The following is a 26,953-nucleotide window of genomic DNA, read 5'->3' as shown; positions in this document are numbered from 1 at the left end:
AAACCTTTTTTATATTTTGAAATTACGCTTTATTTCTCTTTGATTACAATAAAGTAAAATAAACGTGACATTAACTTTTTTACTACAAAGAAATATGGTTTTACAATAAAAATGATAATTTAACTATACATGTTTTTATTATTTTACAATTACATTTTGGTTATTCTATCAAAACAGTTTTTTCAACAACAAATATTGTTTTACAATGATAAATAATTTTTTTACAATACAAATTATATTTTATCAATGAAAAAAAAGGATTTTACAATAAACAAATAAATACAACTAAATACCATGATTCAACTGAATAAATTGGTCTCACAAATATTTTTATAATAAAGAAATTGGGGTCAATAATATTATAATTAAGTCATTCAATTATATTTCAACTGTAATTTGTATGGTTTTACAATAAAACAAACTATACATTTCATTAAAGAAAGGATGTTTTTAAATAATAATAAATGACAAAATAATATGACGGTTCAACAATAAATAAATATGGTTTTATTTAAAACACAATATATTCGTTTGCAATCAAAACAAGATAATTAACTAATTAAAATGATAATTTCACAATAAAAAGGCTAAATTCACAGGGTAAAAAAAACATAACAGACACAATCAGTTTTTCTCAGTAATTTTAAATATGTTCAATTCAGCAGTTTGATCGCGGTGCATCCCGTCTGTTTATGCGTCATGAATGCTCCACTGCTGCCTCCTGATTGGCTAAAAATCACGTTGCTAATCGCATGTTCTGTTTTCTTTCTTTCTTGCACTCTCACCACTTCCTGCCTGCTCCACCTCTCAACCATCCGCCCTCTTTCTGTCCTGCTCTGCTTTTTTATTTTTTTACCGGAATGACCCTTTTTATCGGTCCTCGCTTCTCATTGGCTGCTGTCTGAACGGGTGCATGACCAATCGCAGCCGACGCGGCGGTTTTTCATCCCGCCCCAGTCCCCCGACCTGTGTCAGTCCCCCAACTGCAGCCCCACCCACTCCCACCACGAGGTGCGCCTCAACGGGGGGCCGCGGACGCCAAACTCCTACCACCCAAAGATGGGGTCCCCCCTCATGCACCCCCGCACGCAGACCCTCCCCGCAAAGCCCAAAGTGTCAGAGAAGCCCCTGCAGACCACACGCTCGAACCCCCTCCCAAACACCGCTCAGAGCCCCACCAACCCCAAATCTGCGCCCTCTACTCCTTCCACGCCTCTGACCCCCTGCATCACCAACAGCCCCCGGGTGAGGCGACACCCCCCCCTCACTGTACCCCCAAAACTCTCCATCCCCCTCTCCCCCGCCCCCCCTATGTCGCCCCGCCGCCGCCACCACCACCTCCACCTCTACCCTGACCACAACGGAAAATCTGTCCCCATCACGCAGGTGACCCCCCACCCCTCCCCCCGAGGGAGCCCTCTCCCCACCCCCAAAGGCACCCCTGTGCACACGCCCAAGGACAGCCCGGCCGGGACCCCCAGCCCCACGCCCCCCCCCAGCCCCTCCATTGGGGGGGGTCTGCCCTGGAGGACGCGCCTCAACTCCATCAAGAACAACTTCCTGGGCTCCCCACGCTTCCACCGCAGGAAAATGCAAGGTAAGTAGGGTATTCCGATCGGGAATTTTGGGGCCGATCACCGGAATCAGTATCGGCCGATACCGATCACCAATCCGATCGGGTGGGTGGGGGCTATGGGAATCTTCCATTTAAAGTGATGTTTAAAACTCAGTTAATGAGGCTCATTTTTATATTGCTTCAGTTTATAATCGTAATGGATCGAAAAGTTCAGATACATTTTTCAAAACATAATGAGCTTCCACAAACAAAAAACAACATCATTATTACATTCAAATAAAGTGCATTATTCAAGTCTACATTAACTTTGGAAAATAACACGGGAGAAACAAGCTGAAGTCCTCTCTTTTCCTCTCTCCCTCTCCCTCTGCCTCTCTTCTGACAGCCTGTCAGTGTCGTCTCATGCAGCTCACTGATCCAGTAATGAGTGACCCGACAGTGAAGATTAAATGTATTTATAACTAGTTTAGCTTGTTCCAGAGGTAGATAAAATAGCTAACTGTGTTAGGTCTAACTCTTAGTGTGTTGCTCCGCTCCCCGGTCCGTCACAGCGGGCGGAGCTGCAGGATTTCTGCCTCACACACGTTGCATACCGCTATTTTATTGTTTTTTTCGGACACCTTAAAATACTGCCAGACTGGTGAAGCTATTTTGGCGAGCTTGTTTTGCTGCAGAGAAAAGTGTCATGTATTTTACGTCATGTGATCGGCTCTCCTGATCGGCCTTTATAGAGAGCACCGATCGATCGGCCGAGAGTGAATATCGGCCGATATCGATCGGCGGCTGATCGATCGGAGCATCCCTAGTAAGGGGGGAATATTTTTCAGAATAAGAGAATTTATTATTTATTTACATAGGATCTTTCTGACATAGAGTGGTCCAGTGATTACTGATTTCTGTGTTGGACCCTCAAGGCAGCATCTTCCTGGTCCAATGGAATTTCTCCATTTGATTTTGGATTATGTCAGAAAATAACCTCTGTGTCAAACAAACGTTTGTGATACTTACACATTTTGTTCAGCAAGATAATCTCCACATATTAGCACACACTTTATGATTCCTGAAGTTAGAAGTTAATGTTGGGCTATAAAGGAACTACAGCATGGTCACATGACTTCACCTCAGCACAGCTAAGCTAAAGGCGGCTAATGTTGGGAGTGATGACGTTTAGTCGCCTCATTTAGACACTTGATAGCAAGCGCCGATTCAAATTCACCAGTGGGGTATTTACTGACATATTTTATGTAGCAGAACAAAACGTTCAAATCTCTTCAGCTAGTGTTAACCACAGACCTTAAATCAGGCTCACAACCAAAAACACATTCAGAAAACCATTGACTTCCAAACCAGGGGACAGAAAGTGCTAAAATGGTGACTAATGTCCAGTTCTTACAACTCTTTCTTTCACCACTCTTTGATCAAAGTGTAATAAAAGGCAAATACTATGTGCAGAGGGAATGGGAATTTTTATATTAAAAGAGACTCCTGTGAATTATTTATTTTCATCAGATCTTTATGATATTATCTCAGTCTGATCTGTATGGTAATGGATTCAGCGTGGAGGTGTTTATGCAGCAAACTGCCTTCTTGTGGCTCGAGGGAACAAATGGAATTGTTACTCTAATGTCGGAGTTTAGCAGCTCACCTGCTGCCACACAAACAAGATAAACATCTCATTACAGGAAGTGGAAAATCCTCAATTTTCTGCCTTTTAGTTTATTTTTCCCATCCCCTCTTTGATAGTGCCATAACCAGATAATCTCATTTACACCGACTAATCTGAAATAGATCATAGTGGTAAATAGGGATCTTTATCAGTTGATTGTGAAGACAGGAAGTCAGTTTTGATGTTAAAAAAGACACTGCATCCCATCAATGTAACCATTGACCTTTTATTTCCACAGTTCCCACCCAGGAAGACATGTCCAGTCTAACTCCAGACTCTTCTCCAGAGTGAGTAACCGACATCCTCCATACTCACACTCCCTCTTTTCAATTTAAATAAATGTGTATAAGGCAGTAGAGTTCCTATTCATTTAAAGGTGGGGTAGGTCATTTTGGAGAAACCAGCTCGAGTGCGCTAGAATTAGAAAATACACAGCCGGAAAAAATCGGCCACTTCCTTACAGAGCCCCTCCTCCAACACACACGAACGCGCACATGACCAATGAGGGCACGAGATCAGTTTGTGCACAGATGGAAGGCTGACAGGCAGGTAGGCCATCCAGTTATTTTAGCCGGGCCGGCTCAGATGATTGGTCGTGCTTTTTACAGCGCCACGGCTTCCACAGATGATATTTTTTTATGAATTTTTTGTCAAAGCATTTCAGATATTCATTGCTATCGGGATGTTAAGAGCATTCCATGGAATATAACAAAAAGTGTATCTCGAGCCGGTTTCTGAAACGTACCTACCCCACCTTTAAGGCAGCCCTAAAAAATATATTAGATTTATTTATTTATTTATTTATTTGTGCAGATCTTGGTACTAATGATCCGTTATGTCTTTAAATTAGGTTTGAATAAACTGTACGTTGCTTGTTCTCTAGAAAAACATCTTGTTTCTAGTTCATTCCATTTGAAAGGCATATTGAAACCATAACATGAGGGATATCTGAAGTTAAGTAGTTCGTGGAGATTTAAGAAAGAAATGTTATTTTGGAAGAACTTGGTTAATGTGTGCATATGTGTAAATGTGTCTTTTGATTGTGTATATATACACATTTGCTTACATATTTTTGATATATGTTTTTGTATTTGGGATTTTGGGAAACGGTATTTTGATCTCTTTGTCTGTACACACAAACTGAAAGATTGACAATAAAGTTGACTTTGGCTTGAGCTGATGTTGTGCGTCTCCTCCCTGCAGACTGGCGAAGAAGTCGTGGTTCGGTAACTTCATAAATCTGGAGAAAGAGGAGCAGATCTTCATCGTTATCAGAGACAAACCTCTGAACTCCATCAAGGCCGATATCGTGCACGCCTTCCTCTCCGTAAGAATGAAACTCCTCCTCTTTAACTCCTGGCAAACATACATCTTCTTCTTCTTCTTTTGTGGTTTGAGGAACTTGTACTTTATTTGAATATTTATCATTCATGCCATCTTCTGCTAGTAGCTCATTAAATTAACATTTAAAACGACATTTCAACTGCATTTACACTTACAAATTAATATAGATTTACACAGAAAACATATGAACAATGTGACCAAAAGAGCAGCAGAGTGTTGTAGTATGACAACAGTTCATTGTGCAGCGGCACCTCCTTGTCTGTCGGTGCTGAAGATGACTCTGATGCTGTAAAAAAGGGGGACATATTTCAGTGTAACACCGTCTCCTTCTGCTGCTGCCATCCTTATTCCTGCAGAAGCTGTCTGTATGTGCTGACTCACACTCGCTCCTCTCTCTCTCTCTCTCTCTCTCTCTCTCTCTTTCTCCCCCCCTCCCTTCCCTCTCTCTCTCAGATCCCCAGCCTGAGTCACAGCGTCATCTCTCAGACGAGTTTCCGGGCGGAGTATAAATCGTCCGCCGGGCCGACAGTTTTCCAGAAGCCGGTGAAGTTCCAGGTGGACATCACCTTCACGGAGAGCAGCAGCGCCACCAAGGACAACGGCATCTACTCCGTCACCTTCACCCTGCTCTCAGGTAACAACATAACAAACACAATACTTAATCATCACACAATATAAACCAGTATATTTTGTTATCCTGGGGAAAAGTGGGTGAGTGACAGTTACTCCATTTTCGAATAGGATATTGTAAAAAGACAAGTAAATAGAGGGAAATGAGTAGAGAGGAAATTTAAATTAAGATGTATTATTTTGGTGTTGGTATTCCAGATTAATATGAATGTGCAAATCAGTTTCGGAGATAAAAGGTGGGCAAAGCGCAAAAATACTCCAATAAATCTCAGAATGCTTCATAAAATGTGATTGAGGACTCGGAGTCTGGTATATACTTTAAAGGTCACCTAGTAGTATACATCAACATGTGTCCTCTCTTCTTCATGTCTCTTCTACATCAACATGTGTCCCCTCTGTGGAAAGAAACTCTGAAAGTTTCAGGAACAAAGCTTCTCTCTCTTTTTGTCCTGATCCATTTCTATAAAAACCTGTCTGAAAATGAGCTGATCAGATTTTGGCCACTTTATGATGTCATAACGATGTGTTGGCTTGTGTAACCATTAGCAAGGTAATCCCCCCCCCCCCCCCACCACCACCTTATCACCTGAATCTCCTCCGAGAGCACCATTGAGTTCTTTGTAACCAAATCTCTCTCAGAGGGGCGTGGGGAGGGGCTCCTTATTTTCATCTAAAGTAACAGACAAAGAATCAGCACTTTGGAAACAGGGCTGAAACAGAGGGGATTATGGGTAATGCTGCAATGATCTGTTTGGAGCCAAACACTTCAGAGACATGTTTTGTATATATCTGAGACCTATAAGATATTGATGAAAAAGAGTATGATAGGGGACCTTTAAATTGAAAACAATTTAATATTATTTTCCCCTTAGGTCCAAGTCGACGTTTTAAGCGCGTTGTGGAGACGATTCAGGCCCAGCTGCTCAGCTCCGACCAGCCCGGCATCCAGCCTCAGATAGCTGGTAAGTGGAAACCTTCGCCACCCTAAACACCTTTCCCCCCCCCACGCCTACACCCCAAAACCTCACCCCCCGCCCCCTCACAGCCTCCCTCCCCCCGGCATCCTGGCTCTCCTCACAGCTCAGCGGCTCCTCGGCTCGGACCCTCGGCTCGGCACTCTGCTTTTAGCACATCCACGTGCATGCCCCTGCACATACCATGGCGTGCATAGACACACACACACATCAAATTGGAATTTTTCTCGCAGCTTTAAAGTGGAAAATAAGTAGGAATATGCACATTTCCAGAAGCATTCATACTTATTTAGTGTCGCAACAACTCCCCAAAAGTCTACGAAATATTCGTTGTTGTTATTGGATATTTTGGGCTGCCTATAGATAGATGGATGGATTATAAAAATATGGAAGAACAGAAAGAGTGACTGTGTGTCCTCCCTGTTAGTTTCTGTTTGTTAGTGTGACACTGTGTCTTGTATCTGTGGTTATTCTCTTGATAATGGTCCCCTCTGGTGGTGACGCAGAGTATCTACAACGAACACACACATTCACCAAAGAGTTCGGCCATAATAACCAAAAGTGTCCTCACAGAACGGGTTGTTTATTAAAATGTGGTCCTCACAAGTATACCAAAACATACGCACACACACACACTGCTGTAACAGTTAGCGTTTTAAGAATAGTTTTTTCATCTAGATTAGCATTATTAATTCATAGACTTAAAGAGAGTATTTCTAACAATCAGTTACTCCAAAATGACAAGTATAGCATATAAATGTACTACAACAATTGTTAATTTGTTCCTATATTTGAGGCTTTCTTTTCTTTTCTAAAGGTGCAATGAGATGATTAAATTAGTTTCAATAACTAATTGACAGGGCTGTGGGTGGTCATTAATTAATTATGGAGAATATAGTACAGCTGGCATGACTTTTTTTTACCTAAAAGTGTGCATAGCCAGGGGTTCCTTAACAAAAATCCAACAGATTTAAAATAAATATATATTTTTACACTGAGAAGTACGGTTTTGCAATTCCTATTATGTACAATTAAAAAAAATCAGATTTAGAATCAAAATTATAAGATTTTACAATAAAAGCATTTGGATTCAAAACTGAAACAAATATATTTATAATCGGTCAAAACATAGACAAAAAAGGAAAATAAAAGCCATGCAAAAAAAGTTATTAATAAAAACCTATAGTATATTATTTCCTTCAAAAAAACTCTGAAAAAAGGAAATTTGTACTTCTTAAGAAAACAGGTCTAGATTTGTTTTCCGCATTTCATTGATTTGTTAAGGTGAGCCTATACACACCCTCACACAAACAAACATATTATGGCGGCGAACAAGTTTTTTTTGTTGTCAGCCACTTGCCAGCTGGAACAATAATCTGAAACGATACTCAGAGCTGAACAGAACGAAGTCACTGCCATAGATGGGAACTGTTATCAGGCACAACCTCGGTCACCATCACCTGTAGATGTGCCAATAACCCACATCTACATCTATCTATCTATCTTTCTATCTATCTATCTATCTATCCATCTATCTATCCATCTATCCACCTATCCATCTATCCATCTATCAATCCATCTATCTATCCATCTATCTATCTATCTATCTTTCCACCTATCTATCTATCTATCTATATATTGTCTGCCTCTCCATGCCATCCTGCTTATTGCCATCCACCGCTTTTCTCTGACGCCACTTGGATGAATGCATGCCGAATGAAACCCAGAACCACACACACCACTCATGTTTGACCTCCAAACTATGTGTGTGTGTGTGAGCTGATGGTTCTGGGTGAGCTGCCATTCACACACACTTTATGGTGTGTTCGCTGGAAGCATGCTCTGTACTGTATAAGTGACAAACTCACACACAGTTTGTGTTTGCAGAACCTGTGCATGTGTTTGAAACCGAAACACCTCACACAGACATGATCCTGATGGTGTGTGTGTGGGAGAGTGTGTTATATTTATGTGGGTGTAGGAGCAGATGGATTTTAAAGGGTAATGTCTGCAAAGGTGGATGTTCAGCCTGTTTCTCAGAGTCTCCTTCTCAAATATCTTGCTGTAAACCGAAAATAAGATCTCACTTTTCAGTCTCCAAACACTTATTTATTTATAAGTGGGAAGTAGGTTAATTTTGTTCATAGACTTCAATACAATCCCTAAACCATATGCTGCTTTATCGCCTATTCCACCCCAAATGGGACCATCATTTACTAACTGAACAAACCATAAACTCATAAGGAAAAGTATACAAATTTTCTAATAGACTTCTATACAAGCAGATCTTATTTTGCAGTGGAGTTTATCGAACACTACACACATTGCAAAGATTACATTTAGTTCAAACTCAACACTTCTTAAATGTTTTTAGTCTCTCAACACTAATTTATTGTGTTAGTTAGAAGTAGGCTAATTTTTTATAGACTTCTATTCAATTTGAATAATATTAGTTGTAACTAGTGAAGTTTAATGCCCACTACACACATTACAAAGATCACATTTAGTTAAAACCCAAAACTTCTGAAATGTTTTCAAGATAAGATAAGAAGGACTTGTTAATCCCCATGTGGAAATTCAGTAGTTTTAGTCTCTTGACACTCATTTATTTTGTATATTAGAAGCAGGGTCATTTTCTCACTTCCATACAATCGAACCAGAGGAGTCGCCCCCTGCTGGATTTTAGAGAGAATGCAGGTTCAAGGCACTCCAGAGGTTGGCATCTGTAAAAATGTGCGAAAAATGTGGTAAACATTCGTCATTGCAGGCACTCATTAAATTCAAGAGGAAGTATATCAGCCAATGAGCTGCTGGTGTGTGTGTCAGCGGATTATATGAAGGGCCGTCACTGTGTGAGTGTGTGTGACGCTGTCCTCTGCTCTCAGATGGCTCTCAGCGCTCAGCCTCTTTATCCGGTAAACCCCCAAAGCGTGGTAAGACCCAGAGAGAAAACTCCTTAAATAAAATAACTCTGGCTTTTAACACACACTGGCAACGTCATGGACCGTCCAACACACCCTGCACTAACGTGTACGTGTGTGTGTGTGTGTGTGTGTGTGTGTGTGTGTGTGTGTGTGTGTGTGTGTGTGTGTGTGTGTGTGTGTGTGTGTGTGTGTGTGTGTGTGTGTGTGTGTGTGTGTGTGTGTGTGTGTGTGTGTGTGTGTGTGTGTGTGTGTGTGTGTGTGTGTGTGGCTCTTTACTGACCCTTTGGATGGTAATGCTTGACACTGGGTTGCCCCCCCCCCTCCCTCCCCTACTCATAAACTTTCCATATCTGAAATCACCTGGACAAAATATCAGAAATACACAATGTGGAATAATGGTAAGTTATCACAACACCTCAGATTTATTTCTAATAATCTGCAACATAACACACAGGGTTAATATCTGAAGGGACACACACTCTGACTAACCTTGGCAATGGTTGTGTATTATTGTGCGTTCAGTGCTGTATTGTTGCATGTTTTAATTCACTCATGACTGTTTTTGAAACGAAACTGTGCCTTAAACGGTGGATGTTGGATGTTGTTGTGATGGATGTTGATGTGATGGAGAGCTAACGGGAGACCTGGAAGACGTTCGTACAGAGAAACAGTTATAAATCTGGAGAAGTAAACAAAAGCTGAACATAATGCATGTGAGCATATCATTAAAAAGCACAGTATGTAAAGACTAAACAAACCCATAGTAGCAACCATTAGCAATAGAATAATATGATGCTATCTAAAGAAGCTTAGATACTTAAAAGGCTTGTCGTTAATACCATAAGGTGAGGGATATTCAATGTTTATTCACCAAAAATCACCAATGTACTTTTATAGAGACCTTTATTTACAGTGTGCATCAAAAGACCGATTTAAAACTTAAAATATCTCCCCTTTTTTCTTATCTCTGTTTATTCAAGTTTGGTCAAAAGGTGACAACATGTAAGCCTCAATTAATCAAACCTAGACAAGTTTATTTTTAAACGATGGGACATTTATAAATCTGATTTGCTCTGTGGAGGTTAAATGTCCTCCTGCTCTTCTGTTTCTCTGCTACCGAATGAGCCTGAACTCTTCCTCTCCGTTAGCTCTCCAGCTCTGAAGGAAACTGAGACTCTGAAGCCAAAACTCACCTGAAACTGAATCAGACTAAAACTATGGAAGACCATTTCCCCCAGTTTAAGATTTTAATAAGATGAAGGATTAGCCTTGATAGTTATTTTAATGAAACACTGTCTTTAAAATAAGACCATTAAACAAAAATAACCATTATGTTTTAGATACTAAGTCATTTTTTTAAGTTACTAAGTAGTTATTTTGAATAGTTGTCTCATACGAAGTCATTATTTTAGATATGAAGTCAATCCTTTTTGTCATTCATTTGAGGAAATAGGATTTTTTTTCAAGAAAGCTTCTCATTCTCAAAAAAGAAGTATCACAGTATAAAGTAAAGACTTATAAAAGTTAACATAACTTAATATTTAGAAATGCTAAGTCATTATTTTAAAGTTCCCTATTATTTTTGCAGAATTAAATCATTATTTCTATATACTAAGTTAATCATTTGTTTACTTAAGGTATAATTTAGTATCTCAGAATAATTACATATTATGTTAAAGTGGACCTATCATGCTATATTTGAATAATATAGTGTAGGACCATACCTATATAAGGCATATTTATACTTTTATTTTTCAAAATACCAAACAGATCATGCATTTTATCCATTCCTCATTTCGCTCAATTTAACACTGTCTTTGCATGGGCTGATTCTGTGAGAACAGCACCATCTAGAGGCCTGGTATATGTACTACAGCATCTCCAGCGCTTTGGAACGGCAATGTCCGTGGCTGCCTCCTGATTGGTGGAGTTGGCCCAATAGCCGTAGCGCCACTTCTGTGACGTCATAGAAGTGTTCAAATCTGGATCAGTCTGTATCATCTCTGTTGCAGCCCCTTTTTAAGAGATTTGGGTACAGAGCAAAATAGAGAGGGTTGTGCTTTCTGACACTTGGTGAGTTCCCTGGAACACCGGGGACACATATTCATATAGAAGACGTAGAAAAGTGCATTTTGCATGATAGGTCACCTTTAAAGTTATGGTCACTCATTATTGTGAGATGTTAAGTCAGAGATTCTCAGTCATTATTTATCAATACAAAGACGTTATTTTGAGGTCCTGAGTCTTTATTTGGACATTTAAAGTAATTTTTTTGAAGGGAACCTCTCACTAAAATGACTATCAGGATCTTTTTTCCCTCACATTGGCAGAAATGGGCTTCCATATGATACAAACATCTTTGCCCTTTAGAAAAAATAACACCTCCTCCCTTTAACCGTACAACCTTCCCTCGGCTGAAGAGTCTCCTTTCCTCCGGCTCCTCTTCCTCCTCTCATCCCTCATCACCTCTTCCTCTTCCTCATGTTAACCCCATTGCTCATCTGTTGTTTGTTCTCTCTCTCTCTCTCTCTTTCTCTCTCTCTCTCTGTTTTTTCTTTTCTTCCCGTCTGTGTAGGCAGCCCGTTGAGTAACTTCTTTGACGTAATTAAACAGCTTTTTTCAGACGAGAAGAACATCCAACAAGCGTCCCCCGACACGCCTAGCTCCCCCGCCAAGCATGCCCCCGGCAGCAAGCCCACACCCCCGCCCAATGACTCTAAATGCCCCCCCGGCAAAGACAAAACAAAGATGGCCGACAGCAACAGGACACAGGAACAACCTTAAGGATCGGTAGCCTTGCATGACTAGAGAAAAGCTGATAGCTCGGAGTGAAAACACAACATTTTTGCCGATACATTTTGTACTGTATAATGGGAATGGCTGATCAGTATTTTACAATAAGTAGCAAATGTAGCTTTGTTGTCCCTTCCTCTCTGGGGGTCTTTTTTTCGGGGGGTGTGTTTAACCCTCCTCAAGTGTGTGATGGCTTGACTTGTCTCTGCCACCAGGGATCATCCATAATAACTATTAACCTCGGCGGCTCCTCGACACCACCCGCCGCCTGAAGTCTGGAGAAAAGACGCCTCTTTTCCCCTCCCCCATTTCACTCCCCCCTCTTTATTCTAACCTATCAGTAGAGTGAGACCAAACAGATGCTGTGTCTCAAATCGCGTACTTCTGTAATTAGATTTGCTGTTCTGAGTGCATAAGTGTATCCGACTTCAAATTAATGCAAAACGCACTGTGATACCTGGATGGTGAACAGTAGAGTGGTGCAGTAATGTCCTATTTCTGTGTTTGACCCTGAAGGCATCATCTCCCTGGTTCAATGGGATTTCTCCATTTGATTTTTGATTATTGCAGAAAATAATCTCTTTGTCAAACAAACGTTTATGATATTTACACGCTTTGTTCGGCAGGTTAATCTCCACATATTAACAACACTTTGTGATTGCAAAAAGCTGACATTAGGCTATAAAGGAACTACAGCACGGTCACATGACGTTTAGTCGTCTCATTTAGTCACTTGTTAGCAACCGTAGTTTTTTATTCTCCAGTGGGGTATTTCTTGACATATTTGATGTCAGAAACGTGACACTTTCAAATCTCTACAGCTTCTGTTAACCACAGACCTTATTTCAGGATAACAAACAAAAACAAATTCAGGAAACCATTGACTTCAAGGGAACAGGAAGTGCTAAATTGCTGACTCCTTTCAGGGTGTTAGGACTCATTCCTGCACCACTCTATTGTGCACTATTCAAATATAATGTATACATGTGGGTTTGGACTATTAAATTAGCGTTGCACTATATTGGTGTCCAAAAGAAGCCACCGTTAATTTTATTGGGTGAACGTAGCAGTCTGTTGCTACATCGAACGCTAGTATTGCTAACTAGCTAACAGCAGCAATCGTAATGTCCAGTGGCAGCAGCTGTTTGCGATTTGAAACAACATTACACTGTCGAAATTCACACACTGCACAATTGTTCACAGTGTACAACATGGAAGTGTGCTTAGGAAAAAATATAAATTGAAAAACAGTGTTGGTACCGCGAATGGTCGTCTCTACCTAGCTAGCTAGCAAACAGTGGCAAAACACAAGCCATGTGCGATAAACGTCAACGCTACTCGGTCGAAATTCACACACTGCACAAGTGTTTAAAGTGTACGACATGCAGTGTACTTAGGAAATAATCCTAATTGAGACAGTGTTGGTACAGAGAACGATAGCGTTGCTACTTAGCCAGCTAGCTAACAGCGGAGATTCTGATATCCGGTGAAGGAACAGAAGCCAAGTGAGATTTGAGACACTTCACGGTTGAAATTCACAGACTGAGCATTTACTCACAGTTTTCCATACGGCAGTGGACTAATTGAAGTATCTATATTGAGACACAGCAATAGACACATCTCATAGGAGTTGTAAGAAGAAGAAAAAAGCCTTAAGACAGTGATGTTTGTCTACACACACATCCCCTCTCCTGCTTTCTCTTCCTCCTGATTCTCCCACATGTACATAGATAGAAACACGCTTACTGTATGTACTCCACCCCTAACTTCTCTGCGGGATGTAATGAGAAGTGGAGACGGACGGACAGACGGACGCTGGCTGGATTGTAATTATTTTTAATGTCTTTGTGAACGGCAGGATCTTCTCTTCTGTAAAAATGGGATAAAAAAGTCGCCCATTAGAGTATGATAGAAAGGGTGGTGGGGGGAGGGGTCATATTACAAAAATGAATGATCTATTCTGTTGTACAGATTAAATAATGTTCCGTATGTATAAAAAGTGTAGTTGTGACATTATGTTTTTAGAGTTGTGTTGCCATATTTTATTTTGTATTCTTGTAAAAGGCCCGGTCACAACAGCGATTAACATTTTTACAGTCAAGTTTAGAGACATGGATTTACGTCGTTGATCGATAAAAAGCCATATTATAGATCTGATATTTGTGTGAATGTAGAGCCGAAATGGAGGCAGATTTTGCTTAAGTTCCTCAAGTTTTATGTAACTTTTGTTGCAGTAAAAACAGAGATTTGTTTTGTTTTGTAGACACATAGGAGACAAGAGTTGATGGTACACATTAGAGGTGCATTGATTGAAAATAACTAGTCATTTTAATGGAGAAATGCAGTTTGCAGCCCCTCAATTATGAATATGTTCTGCTTTTCATAATAAAGTGAATAAATATTGGGTTTTCTTCTGATAAAACAATACATTTACAGGAATCTCTTTGGCCGATTTTCACTTTTCTTGGACATTTTAAACCCCAAATGGGTTTTGGATTTGTTTCACATTTTCTGTCATTTTTTAGACCGAATATTACTACTTATTGTTGTTACTTTCTGCCTTTGTACGAATATTTCTTTAAAAAAATCAATAACTCGTCTTTGAATAGAAAAGTAGTATTAGGGTTAGTAAAGATCGCAGTGCAAATGAAATAGATTAGTTCTCTGTATTTTAACTAAATAATGCCAACACATGTTAGCTTCCAGACAGATCATTAAAATTAAATTTAAATAAATAAAGTTCCCCTTGTTGCTGTTATGACCGGGCCTCGTTAAAAAAATGTGTCCGTTTCCTTTTTGCACTTTTGACAAGTGAGTCAGAATCTGTTGCATTTTTTATTTGATTATAATTTTTACAATATTGAACTGCTGTGTATATTTTTGTACTTGATTGTCATTTGTTTGTATTATTATTATTTAATGTATTCTCAGTTATTTATATGATAGAGAATGTTTCTTACCGTCACATTATTTAAAGGATATTTTTCTCATGTCTAAGTTATTATTTTTTGTTATCTTTTTGTTTCTGACGAGAGAAATCTGTAATATACGTTTCTGAAAAATGATTTACCGTAATTTAAGAATGTAGACTTAGCCTCTTCGAGAGGAACGAACCCTTTGTTGATAATTGTCGCCCCCCCCAAACCAACAAACAAACAAACACTCATCTGTAAATAATTTTCTGACGGCGTATTTAAAAAGCGTTGACCTCGTGCGGTTGTTTGCATGTTCAGCATTCGTCTTTTCTTTGCATGTCGTCGTTGGGATTGTTCTCCTGTTCCCTTTTTTCTCTTTATTTATGTATTTAAGTTATTTACGTGTTTTATTTTTCTTTATTATTTATTTTTTCCACCCTTTTTGATTACTGTGAACACACGCAGTAACCGTGCAATGCATCCTCCTTTCATTCTCTCAAAGAGGGAGCTCTCTGCAGATCGCTGGGTTTACAAGAGAGTACAAATTAAAGCAATACCTTCCATTGTCCGCGTTCCTCTTTTTCTACGGGGGAAACACACTGAACGGACTCTGCAGGATAAACCACTGGCAATGTATTCCCTCGTGATGTTACTGTGAACAACTTCAGTGCTAAAGGAAATAAATCTGTTGACTTTGGAGCTGTGTGCACACTTTCTTTTGGGGGTCGAAGAGCAGGCAGGGGGTCTCTATCGTGGTCCCTGAAGGCAGCATCTCCCTGGTTCTCCATTGGATTATTGCAGAAAATAATCTCTGTGGCAAACAAACATTTAGTAGGATGATCTCCACATATCAACACCACTTTATGGTAACAAATATCATCATTTTGGAAAATAAAGTGAACAAATATATACATGTAAGATTATAGTATAATATAAATACTGTTTTTGAATTAAAAGTCAGTAAAGTATTTTGAAAAGTTGAAAAAGTTATTTTATAGCATTTGTATTACTTGTTTTAAATGTCTTAGTAAAGTATGTTGAACACATCTAAAACGTCATAGTATTTTTAGAAAAACATAAAAATCATAGAATAGTTGAAAAGCATTGAATTAGTTATGTTGGGAAAAAGGTCAGTGTTTTGAAAAACACAAGTAGTAGCAAAGTATGTGGAAAAAAACATTTCAGAAAACGCAATTAAAACCCTCATAGTATAGTTTGTTTAAATACACTTTAAAAAGTCATTTGTCAAAGATATAATTGTGGACAAACTTAAAAAGTTGTAGTATACTGTAGTATGTTTGAAAAAAGTTAAAGTACGGAATGTGCAAAATATAATTTTGAAAAAGATAGAAAAAGTAATTTTATATAATGTTGAAAAAAACCTAAAAATCATAGTGTATTTTTTTTTAAACAAAAGTCATCGTATAGTATGTTTAAAAAGGGGATCAAACAGGAAGTGCTAAAATGCAGACTCATTTCAGCGTTTTAGGGCTCATTCCTGCAGAACTCTAATACAAACAGAGTATGTACATATTTTACGCACTTACAGTTCATCGTGCAGCTGCAGAGGATTTACAATGTCTCACTTTGGTCTGTTTTTTATTTGAGTATATATATATATTATAAAAGACAACATGGTGAGTAAAAAAAAACATGTGTTTAGTTAATTATTACTTTTGAATAATGAGATTATTAATTAAAGACTAATAATGTTGTGATGTATGCAGTCACTTAACAATCAGTCAACGGTACGAAAAAACATGTTTTATTTACAGCGACAGGAACAGGAGAGAAGTTTCACCACTTGACTTCATTGAATATCAAAACTGTCTGTGAAAAATGTTATAAATACTGTTTAGAAATGTGTCAAGACTAATAAATAGCATGAATAAGATGTTAACAAAATCTATTCTTCTAAAATATTCTCAGTAAAATTATAAAAAGCGACAGGAAACAGGAAATTCAACAAAGAATATTGTTTCTATCATCGTTTCAGATATTCTCCTCTTTTGCAGAAACGTTCACTTGTTTTCAGATTAATAAATAGCAGGGAATTCCCAAAGTCTTCTTACAGTCATCTCCATAAGAAGATTGAACAGAATATGGCTGCTCTTCCCAGATACACACACACACACACACACACACACACACACACACACACACACACACACACACACACACACACACGCACACACATCTTTAACACAGTCTGTAGTTTCACCCCCGACAGGCAGAGTGCAGGTCGTTCAGTCTGCGGATCAGCAGGGTCTCCAGGACCCTCAGGAGGGGGGGGGGATCCTCGGGGCTGGAGTTCTGCCCGGCGACAGCCAGCAGCAGGCGGTGGAAGTCGTCCCGCTGCAGGAGAACCTCCATGTTCTGCAGGAAGAACCCTTCACAGAACCGGCAGAGAGCAGAACCTCCGTGCAGCTGCAGGCAGGAGAATGCAAAGAGTCAGAGTACGTTTAAAGTATCATCATTTTGTTCAAGTACTTTCAATCAAGAAACAGAACAGAGTATATCAAAAGGTTTTTTAAAGAGTTTAGAATAGGTTATATAAAATAAATAATATTAAAGTCATAGTATTGTAGATTATTTAAGACCTTGTTGTGTGTGTGTGTGTGTGTGTGTGTGTGTGTGTGTGTGTGTGTGTGTGTGTGTGTGTGTGTGTGTGTGTGTGTGTGTGTGTGTGTGTGTGTGTGTGTGTGTGTGTGTGTGTGTGTGTGTGTGTGTGTGTGTGTGTGTGTACCTTTGCGTTGTGGTAGATGTACACAGCATTGTCCAGAGTCAGACTCTGAGAAAGCTTCATCTCACAGATCCTCTGCAGACCTCTGAGCTCGAAGAAACCCGCCACCGGCAGCAGCTGCAAAACAGAAGACACACACACATATAGTTATCTGTACAATTATAAAAGTGTATACAACAATATATTAATAATGTCAATATATATTTACAACATGTTATTAACAGGTGAGTGATCTTACCTCCATGGCTTCAGAGTGAGAGAGAGTGAGTCCCTCAGTTCCTCCACAGTACAGAGACTGCATCATCATCTGCCCACACACACACACACACACACACACACACACACACACACACACACACACACACACACACACACACACACACACACACACATTTTAGTGTTAATAGCAATACAGTACAATACAAAGGGGCTTTATTGGCATGACCACATTTTAAACATAGTATTGCCAAAGCATTCCGCACAAGACGTTATGACGGAGCAAAACAAAAATCAACACTAAACATAAATGTCAACAATACATGTGGTTAAATAGCCCACACACAGTAAGGTAGATTTGTGTGTGTGTGTGTGTGTGTGTGTGTGTGTGTGTGTGTGTGTGTGTGTGTGTGTGTGTGTGTGTGTGTGTGTGTGTGTGTGTGTGTGTGTGTGTGTGTGTGTGTGTGTGTGTGTGTGTGTGTGTGTGTGTGTGTGTGTGTGTGTGTGTGTGTGTGTGTGTGTGTGTGTCTCACCGTGAAGGTGCTGTAGGTCATGTGAGTGACGGTGATGATGTCATCAGTGTCACAGAGCATCTGTCTGAACCTGACGGGAGAAAATTCACACTTTTATTTAGAAAGTCAGCGCACTGGTGTTCACTTTGAATGCAGCTACTTCACATGTATCTTGCGTCGTTACATTGTTCACAAAGAAATGTTCTAAATGTGTGCATGTGTTGTGTTTAGGTGTCGGAAATGAAGATGTAAATAAAATGAGCCGACAGTCAATATCTCTGATGCATTGCTTTGCACATCAGTATTATCAATTTAAATGCATGTAATACTTCATTCTTAATTATTCTTTTAAGAATTTTTTGCTTCAGCACTTTTAATTGTATCCTCAAGTTTTATTTCTTTTATATTTTTGACTTTTCAGGTTTTAGGAACTTTCTGTAAGGGCAGTCCTAACAAACTTATTTCAATAAAGAACCCTTTGAAATATATTTAGCCGAATATCCCCTGGTGAGTATCCAGACCATGTATCCCCTGGTTAGACAAAACATGTATGGTAAAAAAAAAATATATATATATATATATACACATATTCATATATATTAAGAGTAACAGACATGAGTTAATGAACATATTAAGAAAAATAAGTCAATAATTAGTCACCTTTCAGAAGCGGACATCAGCAGCACTCGGTGAGCGAAGAACGGACGATCCTCCACCAGGAACGTCACGTCCGACATTTCGGGGTTGTTCAGGAAGTGGATATCTGAGGAGAGAGGATACAGTTTGAATATTTGAAACACCCAGATCTTTTACCCAGCTGTGTAGAAAACCAGGATATTATTTAAAGGTCCCCTATTATATATTATTTCATCAATATAGTATAGTTCTCAGATATATACAAACATGTCTCTGATTGGCTGAAACACCAAACAGATCATTGCAGCATTACCCATAATCCCCTCTGTTTCAGCCCTGTTTCCAAAGTGCTGATTCTCTGTCTGTTACTTTAGATGAAAATAAGGAGCCCCTCCCCACGCCCCTCTGAGAGACATTTGGTTACAGAGAACTCAATGGTGCTCTAGGAGGAGATTCAGGTGATAAGGGGGGGGGGGGGGGGGGGGGGGGGTTACCTTGGTTGCTGATTGGCTAATGGTTACACAAGACAACACATCGTTATGACATCATAAAGTGGCCAAAATCTGATCAGCTCGTTTTCAGACAGGTTTTTATAGAAATGGATCAGGACAAAAAGAGAGACAATCTTTGTTCCTGAAACTTCCAGATTCTCTTTCCACAGAGGGGACACATGTTGATGTAGAAGAGACATGAAGAAGAGGGGACACATGTTGAAGTAGAAGAGACATGAAGAAGAGGGGACACATGTTGATGTAGAAGAGACATGGAGAAGAGGGGACACATGTTGATGTAGAAGAGACATGAAGAAGAGGGGACACATGTTGATGTAGAAGAGACATGGAGAAGAGGGGACACATGTTGATGTAGAAGAGACATGAAGAAGAGGGGACACATGTTGATGTAGAAGAGACATGGAGAAGAGGGGACACATGTTGATGTAGAAGAGACATGGAGAAGAGGGGACACATGTTGATGTAGAAGAGACATGAAGAAGACGGGACACATGTTGATGTAGAAGAGACATGAAGAAGAGGGGACACATGTTGATGTAGAAGAGACATGAAGAAGAGGGGACACATGTTGATGTAGAAGAGACATGAAGAAGAGGGGACACATGTTGATGTAGAAGAGACATGAAGAAGAGGGGACACATGTTGATGTAGAAGAGACATGGAGAAGAGGGGACACGTGTTGATGTAGAAGAGACATGAAGAAGAGGGGACACATGTTGATGTAGAAGAGACGTGAAGAAGAGGGGACACATGTTGATGTAGAAGAGACATGAAGAAGAGGGGACACATGTTGATGTAGAAGAGACATGAAGAAGAGGGAACACATGTTGATGAAGAAGAGACATGGAGAAGAGGGGACACATGTTGATGTAGAAGAGACATGGAGAAGAGGGGACACGTGTTGATGTAGAAGAGACATGAAGAAGAGGGGACACATGTTGATGTAGAAGAGACATGAAGAAGAGGGGACACATGTTGATGTAGAAGAGACATGGAGAAGAGGGGACACATGTTGATGAAGAAGAGACATGGAGAAGAGGGGACACATGTTGATGTAGAAGAGACATGGAGAAGAGGGGACACATGTTGATGAAGAAGAGACATGAAGAAGAGGGGACACATGTTGATGAAGAAGAGACATGGAGAAGTGGATTTTGCATGATAGGTGACCTTTAAATATTTGTAAGATGAATACATAGATGAAGAGATGGTCAGCTGCAGATGTCTTACCCAGCTGTGTGGACAGAGAGACGTCCAGAGGTTCGATCGGAGGAACATCTGCTCGGCTGTAGAGGAGAGAAAACACCGAGGCCAGACGCTGCGTTACCACGAAGTCCTGCAGGAAGAAACGACAGGAAACACAGATTTAAATAAAATACAAAATTACTTGAAAGATCTTTGAAGGGATAGATATTCCAAAGCAGATCTTTAAAAAACTGCATATGAATATCTCTCAACCTCGTTTCTTTCAGGAATACAAATAAAAGCCACTCTTCACGTAATTCTTTAACATACATATAAAAACATTTCTCTTTTTCCAAACCATCTCTTAAAAGTACCACTTTACATTTTTACGGGAACAAAGGACGAGAAAACTGGAATTTAAAGAACTTAACTTGATGAAATCACACAAAAGTGCTGCATATTAAACACTGAATGTAAGAGAAAACTCATTTACAAATGTACGATGTTTTGCTTTGTAATCAAGGTTAAGATTTTAAATGTCACCTCCTATCTTTTTTACATGTTATGATTTATAATAGTTTCTTTTATTTGCATATTGACTGATTAATGTGCCATTTCATTTGTGTTCTAGGACGGCTGTATTCATCTGCCTGCATCGTCTGTGTTTTATTTGTTGTAATTTTGTTCATGCTGCCCTCTCGGCCAGCTCAATGAGACTTTTACCTGGTTAAATAAAGGATAAGTACACTGAACAAAAATATAAACGCAACACTTTTGTTTTTGCTCCTATTTTTCATGAGATGAACTCAAAGATCTAAAACATTTTCTATATACACAAAATAACAATTTCTCTCAAATATTGTTCACAAATCTAGAAAAATCTGTGATAGTGAGCACTTCTCCTTTGCCGAGATAATCCATCCCACCTCACAGGTGTGGCATATCAAGATGCTGATTAGACAGCATGATTATTGCACAGGTGTGCCTTAGGCTGGCCACAATAAAAGGCCACTCTGAAACGTGCAGTTTTGCTTTATTGGGGGGGTCTGGGGGGGTCCGAAAACCAGTCAGTATCTGGTGTGAGGATTAGGGTTAGGGTTAGGGTTAGGGTTAGGGTTAGGGTTAGGGTTAGGGTAATGTTGTGAATCGAGTGGCCTGTGTTCGTCGTCCATAACATACGCCTGCCCATACCATAACCCCACCACCACCATGGGCCACTCGATTCACAACATTACCCTAACCCTAACCCTCACACCAGATACTGACTGGTTTTCGGACCCCCCCAGAACCCCCCAATAAAGCAAAACTGCACGTCTCAGAGTGGCCTTTTATTGTGGGCAGCCTAAGGCACACCTGTGCAATAATCATGCTGTCTAATCAGCATCTTGATATGCCACACCTGTGAGGTGGGATGGATTATCTCGGCAAAGGAGAAGTGCTCACTATCACAGATTTGTTCAGATTTGTGAACAATATTTGAGAGAAATGGTTATTTTGTGTATGTAGAAAATGTTTTAGATCTTTGAGTTCATCTCATGAAAAATGGGAGCAAAAACAAAAGTGTTGCGTTTATATTTTTGTTCAGTGTAATACAGATATATGATATTGCCCAGCTCTAACTGGTGATACTCTTCTCCTGTCAGTGGCTGAGGATAAAGAACAGGTGGTGTTGTTCACCTTGCTGCTCTCCATCAGGCGCACCATGTCTGGGACTCCAGCCGTCAGCAGCTCGGGGGAGAAGTCCTCCCTCCGGATGGAGCAGAAATCTGAGAGGAGGATCTGAAGGACTCTGACTCTGCTGAGCTGCTGAGCTCTGAGGAGGGACTGCAGCCAGGAGTGGAGCCTCCAGGGAACGCCTGCAACAAGATCATATGATTATTATATATATGCCTCAAGGGAACGCCTGCAACAACATTATATGATTATATAACTGCACACCTGCAACTATAGTGTAATAATAATAACATATATACCTCCAGGGAACTCCTGCAACTATATTATGCATGAAAACAAAGTTTAACATAATGCATCTCTAAAATGAAACCAGTGGGATAACTGTAACATGATACAATGAATTCCAAATATGCGAGTCATTTGTTTATCAGAGCGTTGTAAAGTCATGCTATTTGATTCAACAATTTGATCTAATAATGTCAGATATATAATAATGTATCGTTGATGTATTTAGTAGCTGTGTAATAAGTGGGATATTTTGCATATAAATTATAACATCTTATCTTTTGTTGTTGCCAAAACATTAAATAGGCTTCTATATTTTTCTTATATCTTAACAGACATTAGATAATACAAGACCAACTAAATGTGAGGTAGTGATTATTCAGTTATACGTAGGCCCATATTTATTTTATGTTTAATGCTATTATCCTCTTAGCTCATGTGATAATCTCTCCTAAGTTTCTCAAACCATTAAAGGATTCCAGACGGGTCTTCATCCAACCATTTCTGTAACATTGAGATAAAGTATGTTGAAGTGTTCTCACCCATCTCTCTGAGCTCCAGGGTCACATCCAGGTATCCGTGCTCAGCGCTGTAGAACGCTGCCTGCTGCAGAGCCTTCGTCCTGGCCTTACAGAGCCGCGGAGCTTCCTCCTCCTCCTCCTCTTCCTCCTCCTCCTCCTCCTCCTCCTCCTCCACCCCTTCAGCCAGGATCTCCTCCAGAGACAGGATGTCCTCCTTCCTGTTTCGAGGCTGCAGCAGGAGCCTCCTCAGGACGTTCCTGCAGGAGGACAGAGATGCATATTTAATCAAAAGCCCTCATCACACCTCAGGGCCGAATAAAATAAACATGAAACTTGTATTTTATGTTATAAATTCCTGGATCAAATTCCTTTAGGATGCAAGGATGTTTAGTTGACCTGTGTTTTTATGTTTTATTTATATTTTATTCCATTTCTATAATCATGCAGTGTTATCCATCAGCACCACAGGGCTGAATAAAATAAACCGGTATTTTCTAGGAATCTTGCCAACATGAGTTGCAAAGAAAGTCCTGTAGCAGCTGGTGTTTTTAGCGTGTGTACCAGTGTGTTGAGGTATTAAATAATATTGTATGTAATGCAACCTTTAAAGTTAGTAACATTTAAATATATGTCATTTATGTTTTTATAGTAATTTGTCAAAACTATTACATTTGTTGTCAATTCCAGGAAAATGAATTCTCCTGACTTTTCAAAATGTCAGCTCACAGGTCATATTTATTAAAACGTTATTTACTATTACAAGGTAGAAAGTCTGACCTGTGCCCGTGTGCAGCAGCGTAGCTAAAACAGTTCATGTCCTCGTACAGTGGAGATGTGAGAGAGTTCCCATGATGCACTCTGTTCAGAGGGTCCGCACCGTGAGAGAGGAGCAGAGACACCATCTCATAGTGACCTGAGAGGAGGGGGGTTTTATATATCAAGCCATCATCTGTACATCAAGATCCACTTACCTGAGCGTGTTAGCAATGTACATCTTAAATGTACAAATACAATCATATATTCTAATATTATCTAAAATAATATGATACAATATAAATATGGTGTACCGTAATGACAAATAAAATAACATCATATAATTTAATGTAAAACCAATATCATTTGTTTTAATGGTTTTTCGAATATTATACAAATGTGTGTGTGTGTGTGTGTGTGTGTGTGTGTGTGTGTGTGTGTGTGTGTGTGTGTGTGTGTGTGTGTGTGTGTGTGTGTGTGTGTGTGTGTGTGTGTGTGTGTGTGTGTGTGTGTGTGTGTGTGTGTGTGTGTGTGTGTCTTCCTGTATATGTAACCTCGTACCTGCAGCGGCAGCGAGCTGCAGCGGCGTCTCAGCGCTGACTTCCTGTCCGTCCTGCAGAGACCCTCCCTCCACGTCAGCGCCCGCCTCCAGCAGCAGCTGAAGAATAGAGAAATGGTACGGATGAAGGACTTGTGATTCCACAGGTGTGTTCGTATCATCTAGTGGAGCTCAGCCTCACCTGAGCCACAGACAGGCGGCAGTGCAGCACGGAGAACGTCAGAGCGACCCAGCGCCGACTGCCGGGGTGAACCGAGGGGTGTGTGTGAGAGCAGCCTGGGACCTGAACACAATTTAGACAAATGTCAAATTATGTATTTATGATGTTTCTATGAGTTTCAAAAAGAAATACTTTTGAATGTATTTATTTTATATACTTTGACTTTTATATACAACTTTTTTTTTTGACTTTATACAACTTTTTGAACAACATTTAAAAAGCAAATACAATATTTACTTTAGTATAACATTGTAACACACACACACACACACACACACACACACACACACACACACACACACACACACACACACACACACACACACACACACACACACACACACACACACACACACTTCCGTCGTGTCACACCAGCGGTTTTTACCTGCAGGTCCAGGTGAGCTCCGGCCTCGAGGAGCATCTGAACCAGAGCTTCGTCTCCAGCTGCAGAGGCGTACATCAGAGGAGTCAAACCCTGCACAGAACCATCATAGAATCAGCATTTTACATTTTGTTTTACCTGTTGCTTGTTTCTATATGTTTATATTTTTACTTTTCCGGAAACTTACTTATATTTTGCACTATTTATTAATGAATGCAGGAGTTTCACTGCTGTAATTCACTTCCAATAACCCCTAGCTCAGTTTGTCCTGACTCCCGTGACTACATCGAGTCTTCAAAATGGACCGAATAAATAATAATAATAATAATAATAGTTTAATGGTTGATTCCTCCCCTCACCTGGTCGTCCATGGTGTCGAGCCCCCCCCTCCCCAGCAGCTGAGAGGCCGGCTGCAGCAGATCTGCTCGACCGCAGGAGAGCATCCTGAAGCCCAGAGAAACCTGGAGCTGAGCTGCAGCCGCTTCTGCATCCAGACCTCTGAAGGAGTGGAAACAGCACTCTGACCTGCAGAGGATCACAGAAACACATTCATCTTTTACTGGACTCCAGAAACTGATCCTGGTGTCTTTCAATTAAAGAGTTTGAAGCCCAAGGAGTAACAAATGTTTGTGGCGAGTCATAAAAGAAAGTCATAGTATACAGTAGTAGTCACCAAAAAGTATAGTATGCCATAGAAAATTCATCACAACAGAACCGGCCAGCTAACCAATCAGAGCAGACTGGGCTCTGGTTTCAGACAGAGGGTGAAAAGAGGTGCTGCAGCACAGGCAGTATGAGTATAAGCTAAGTGATTTTGGTTTCTTACTTCAGCTGTCGAGCCTCGCAGTCGAGTCCCGGCAGCAGCAGTCTGGCCGTTTGTCTGACATCATCGCTGTCGACCAATCGGCTGCGTCGATGCTCAGCGTGAACCACGGCGACACGAATCCACTCCATCAGAGGCGGGAGGAGCAGGAACGGCCTGAGGGAAACACAACGTCAGTATACATCCAAAATGATGTTATCTATCCCGAATGATTTGTATTCCAATAAAGTCCAGTGTCGAGAATAGTTTAAAGATGTTATTATTTGTCTACGTTAAAGTATGACGAATCAGTGTGTCCTCCATTATGGGTGATTTTGATTTCTGTATGGATTTCCTATTCATTCATTCATTCATTCGATTTGCATGAAAACGAAAAAATGAACCTCTGATATTAACAAAGAAAATCTTGATATCAATTGAACAACCCGTGTGTTAGTTTAGAAACACACACACACACACACACACACACACACACACACACACACACACACACACACACACACACACACACCCACCTCTCTCTGCTCAGTGTCATGGTGGGAGGCTCCAGATTGGGGTTTTCCAGAGACTCCATCTGTGGGCCGGACAGGAAGTAGTAAAGTGTGCGGAGGGCGTCTGCAGCCCAGGATACTGACGTCTGATTGGCTGAGAGAGCGGGGCTGTGGGCGGGGCTCGAGCTACGCAGACACTGCAGATGGTGCATCGCCCGAGACACCAGATCACCTGCAGAGAGGCACCAGTTATTACACAGATTATTCTCATATCCTTTAAACAATAATAGTGTAAGACCTTTTTTAAAGAATATACCTTAAACGACACCTGCTTACAAACACCTGCATACGGACTCAAAGAACTACAATATGTCCAAAACTCTGCTGCCAGACGCTCCAACCACATTTAGCTTCCACTTGAATTTGGACTGTTTTGTTTCTCTGAACTGATTGTATGTAAAGTGTCTCTGAGCACTGGGAAAAGCACTATATGGATATTATGTATTATTATTATTACAACATAATGTGAGCCAAATATCTCGATTAATAGCAATTCATTATTATTACACTTCACAATAAGGCACCTGGTTAAAGTTAAACGTAGGGGTGCGTAAGGAGG

At 40.2% G+C, this 26,953-nt stretch overlaps 2 protein-coding genes across 11 annotated transcripts in view; one reads left to right on the top strand and one right to left on the bottom strand.

Annotated features, from left to right (window-relative positions):
• Nucleotides 1-15,521, top strand: part of LOC307030562 (serine/threonine-protein kinase BRSK2-like) — a 111,054-nt gene extending 95,533 nt beyond the window's left edge. For 4 of the 10 annotated variants that reach the window (XM_079667057.1, XM_079667064.1, XM_079667065.1 and 1 more), the window contains 7 exons: nucleotides 1,387-1,597; nucleotides 3,481-3,529; nucleotides 4,446-4,569; nucleotides 5,040-5,220; nucleotides 6,089-6,178; nucleotides 9,076-9,123; nucleotides 11,690-15,521. In XM_079667057.1, the coding sequence (XP_079523183.1) occupies nucleotides 1,387-1,597; nucleotides 3,481-3,529; nucleotides 4,446-4,569; nucleotides 5,040-5,220; nucleotides 6,089-6,178; nucleotides 9,076-9,123; nucleotides 11,690-11,898 (912 nt within the window). In that variant the 3' untranslated portion in view covers nucleotides 11,899-15,521. Of the gene's footprint in view, nucleotides 1-927; nucleotides 1,598-3,480; nucleotides 3,530-4,445; nucleotides 4,570-5,039; nucleotides 5,221-6,088; nucleotides 6,179-9,075; nucleotides 9,124-11,689 lie in introns of all 10 variants that reach the window. The other 6 variants (XM_079667061.1, XM_079667058.1, XM_079667060.1 and 3 more) reach the window with 3 other exon arrangements.
• A 797-nt stretch (nucleotides 15,522-16,318) lies between these two features.
• LOC307028232 (ankyrin repeat and BTB/POZ domain-containing protein 2-like) overlaps nucleotides 16,319-26,953 on the bottom strand; it is a 21,156-nt gene continuing 10,521 nt past the window's right edge. Inside the window, exons 3-17 of the mRNA XM_079663087.1 lie at nucleotides 26,359-26,566; nucleotides 25,847-25,999; nucleotides 25,380-25,545; nucleotides 25,024-25,113; nucleotides 24,600-24,701; nucleotides 24,421-24,517; nucleotides 23,884-24,019; nucleotides 23,128-23,363; nucleotides 22,304-22,482; nucleotides 20,672-20,777; nucleotides 18,954-19,056; nucleotides 18,315-18,384; nucleotides 17,804-17,872; nucleotides 17,569-17,682; nucleotides 16,319-17,249 (exon numbers count right to left, since the gene is read on the bottom strand). Coding sequence (XP_079519213.1) covers nucleotides 17,040-17,249; nucleotides 17,569-17,682; nucleotides 17,804-17,872; nucleotides 18,315-18,384; nucleotides 18,954-19,056; nucleotides 20,672-20,777; nucleotides 22,304-22,482; nucleotides 23,128-23,363; nucleotides 23,884-24,019; nucleotides 24,421-24,517; nucleotides 24,600-24,701; nucleotides 25,024-25,113; nucleotides 25,380-25,545; nucleotides 25,847-25,999; nucleotides 26,359-26,566 — 2,039 coding nt within the window. The 3' untranslated portion in view covers nucleotides 16,319-17,039. The remainder of the gene's footprint in view (nucleotides 17,250-17,568; nucleotides 17,683-17,803; nucleotides 17,873-18,314; nucleotides 18,385-18,953; nucleotides 19,057-20,671; nucleotides 20,778-22,303; nucleotides 22,483-23,127; nucleotides 23,364-23,883; nucleotides 24,020-24,420; nucleotides 24,518-24,599; nucleotides 24,702-25,023; nucleotides 25,114-25,379; nucleotides 25,546-25,846; nucleotides 26,000-26,358; nucleotides 26,567-26,953) is intronic.

This window comes from Notothenia rossii, assembly GCF_949606895.1.
Source record: "Notothenia rossii genome assembly, chromosome: 2".
Classification (NCBI taxonomy): domain Eukaryota; kingdom Metazoa; phylum Chordata; class Actinopteri; order Perciformes; family Nototheniidae; genus Notothenia; species Notothenia rossii.
This window is presented reverse-complemented; position numbering and strand designations above follow the sequence as displayed.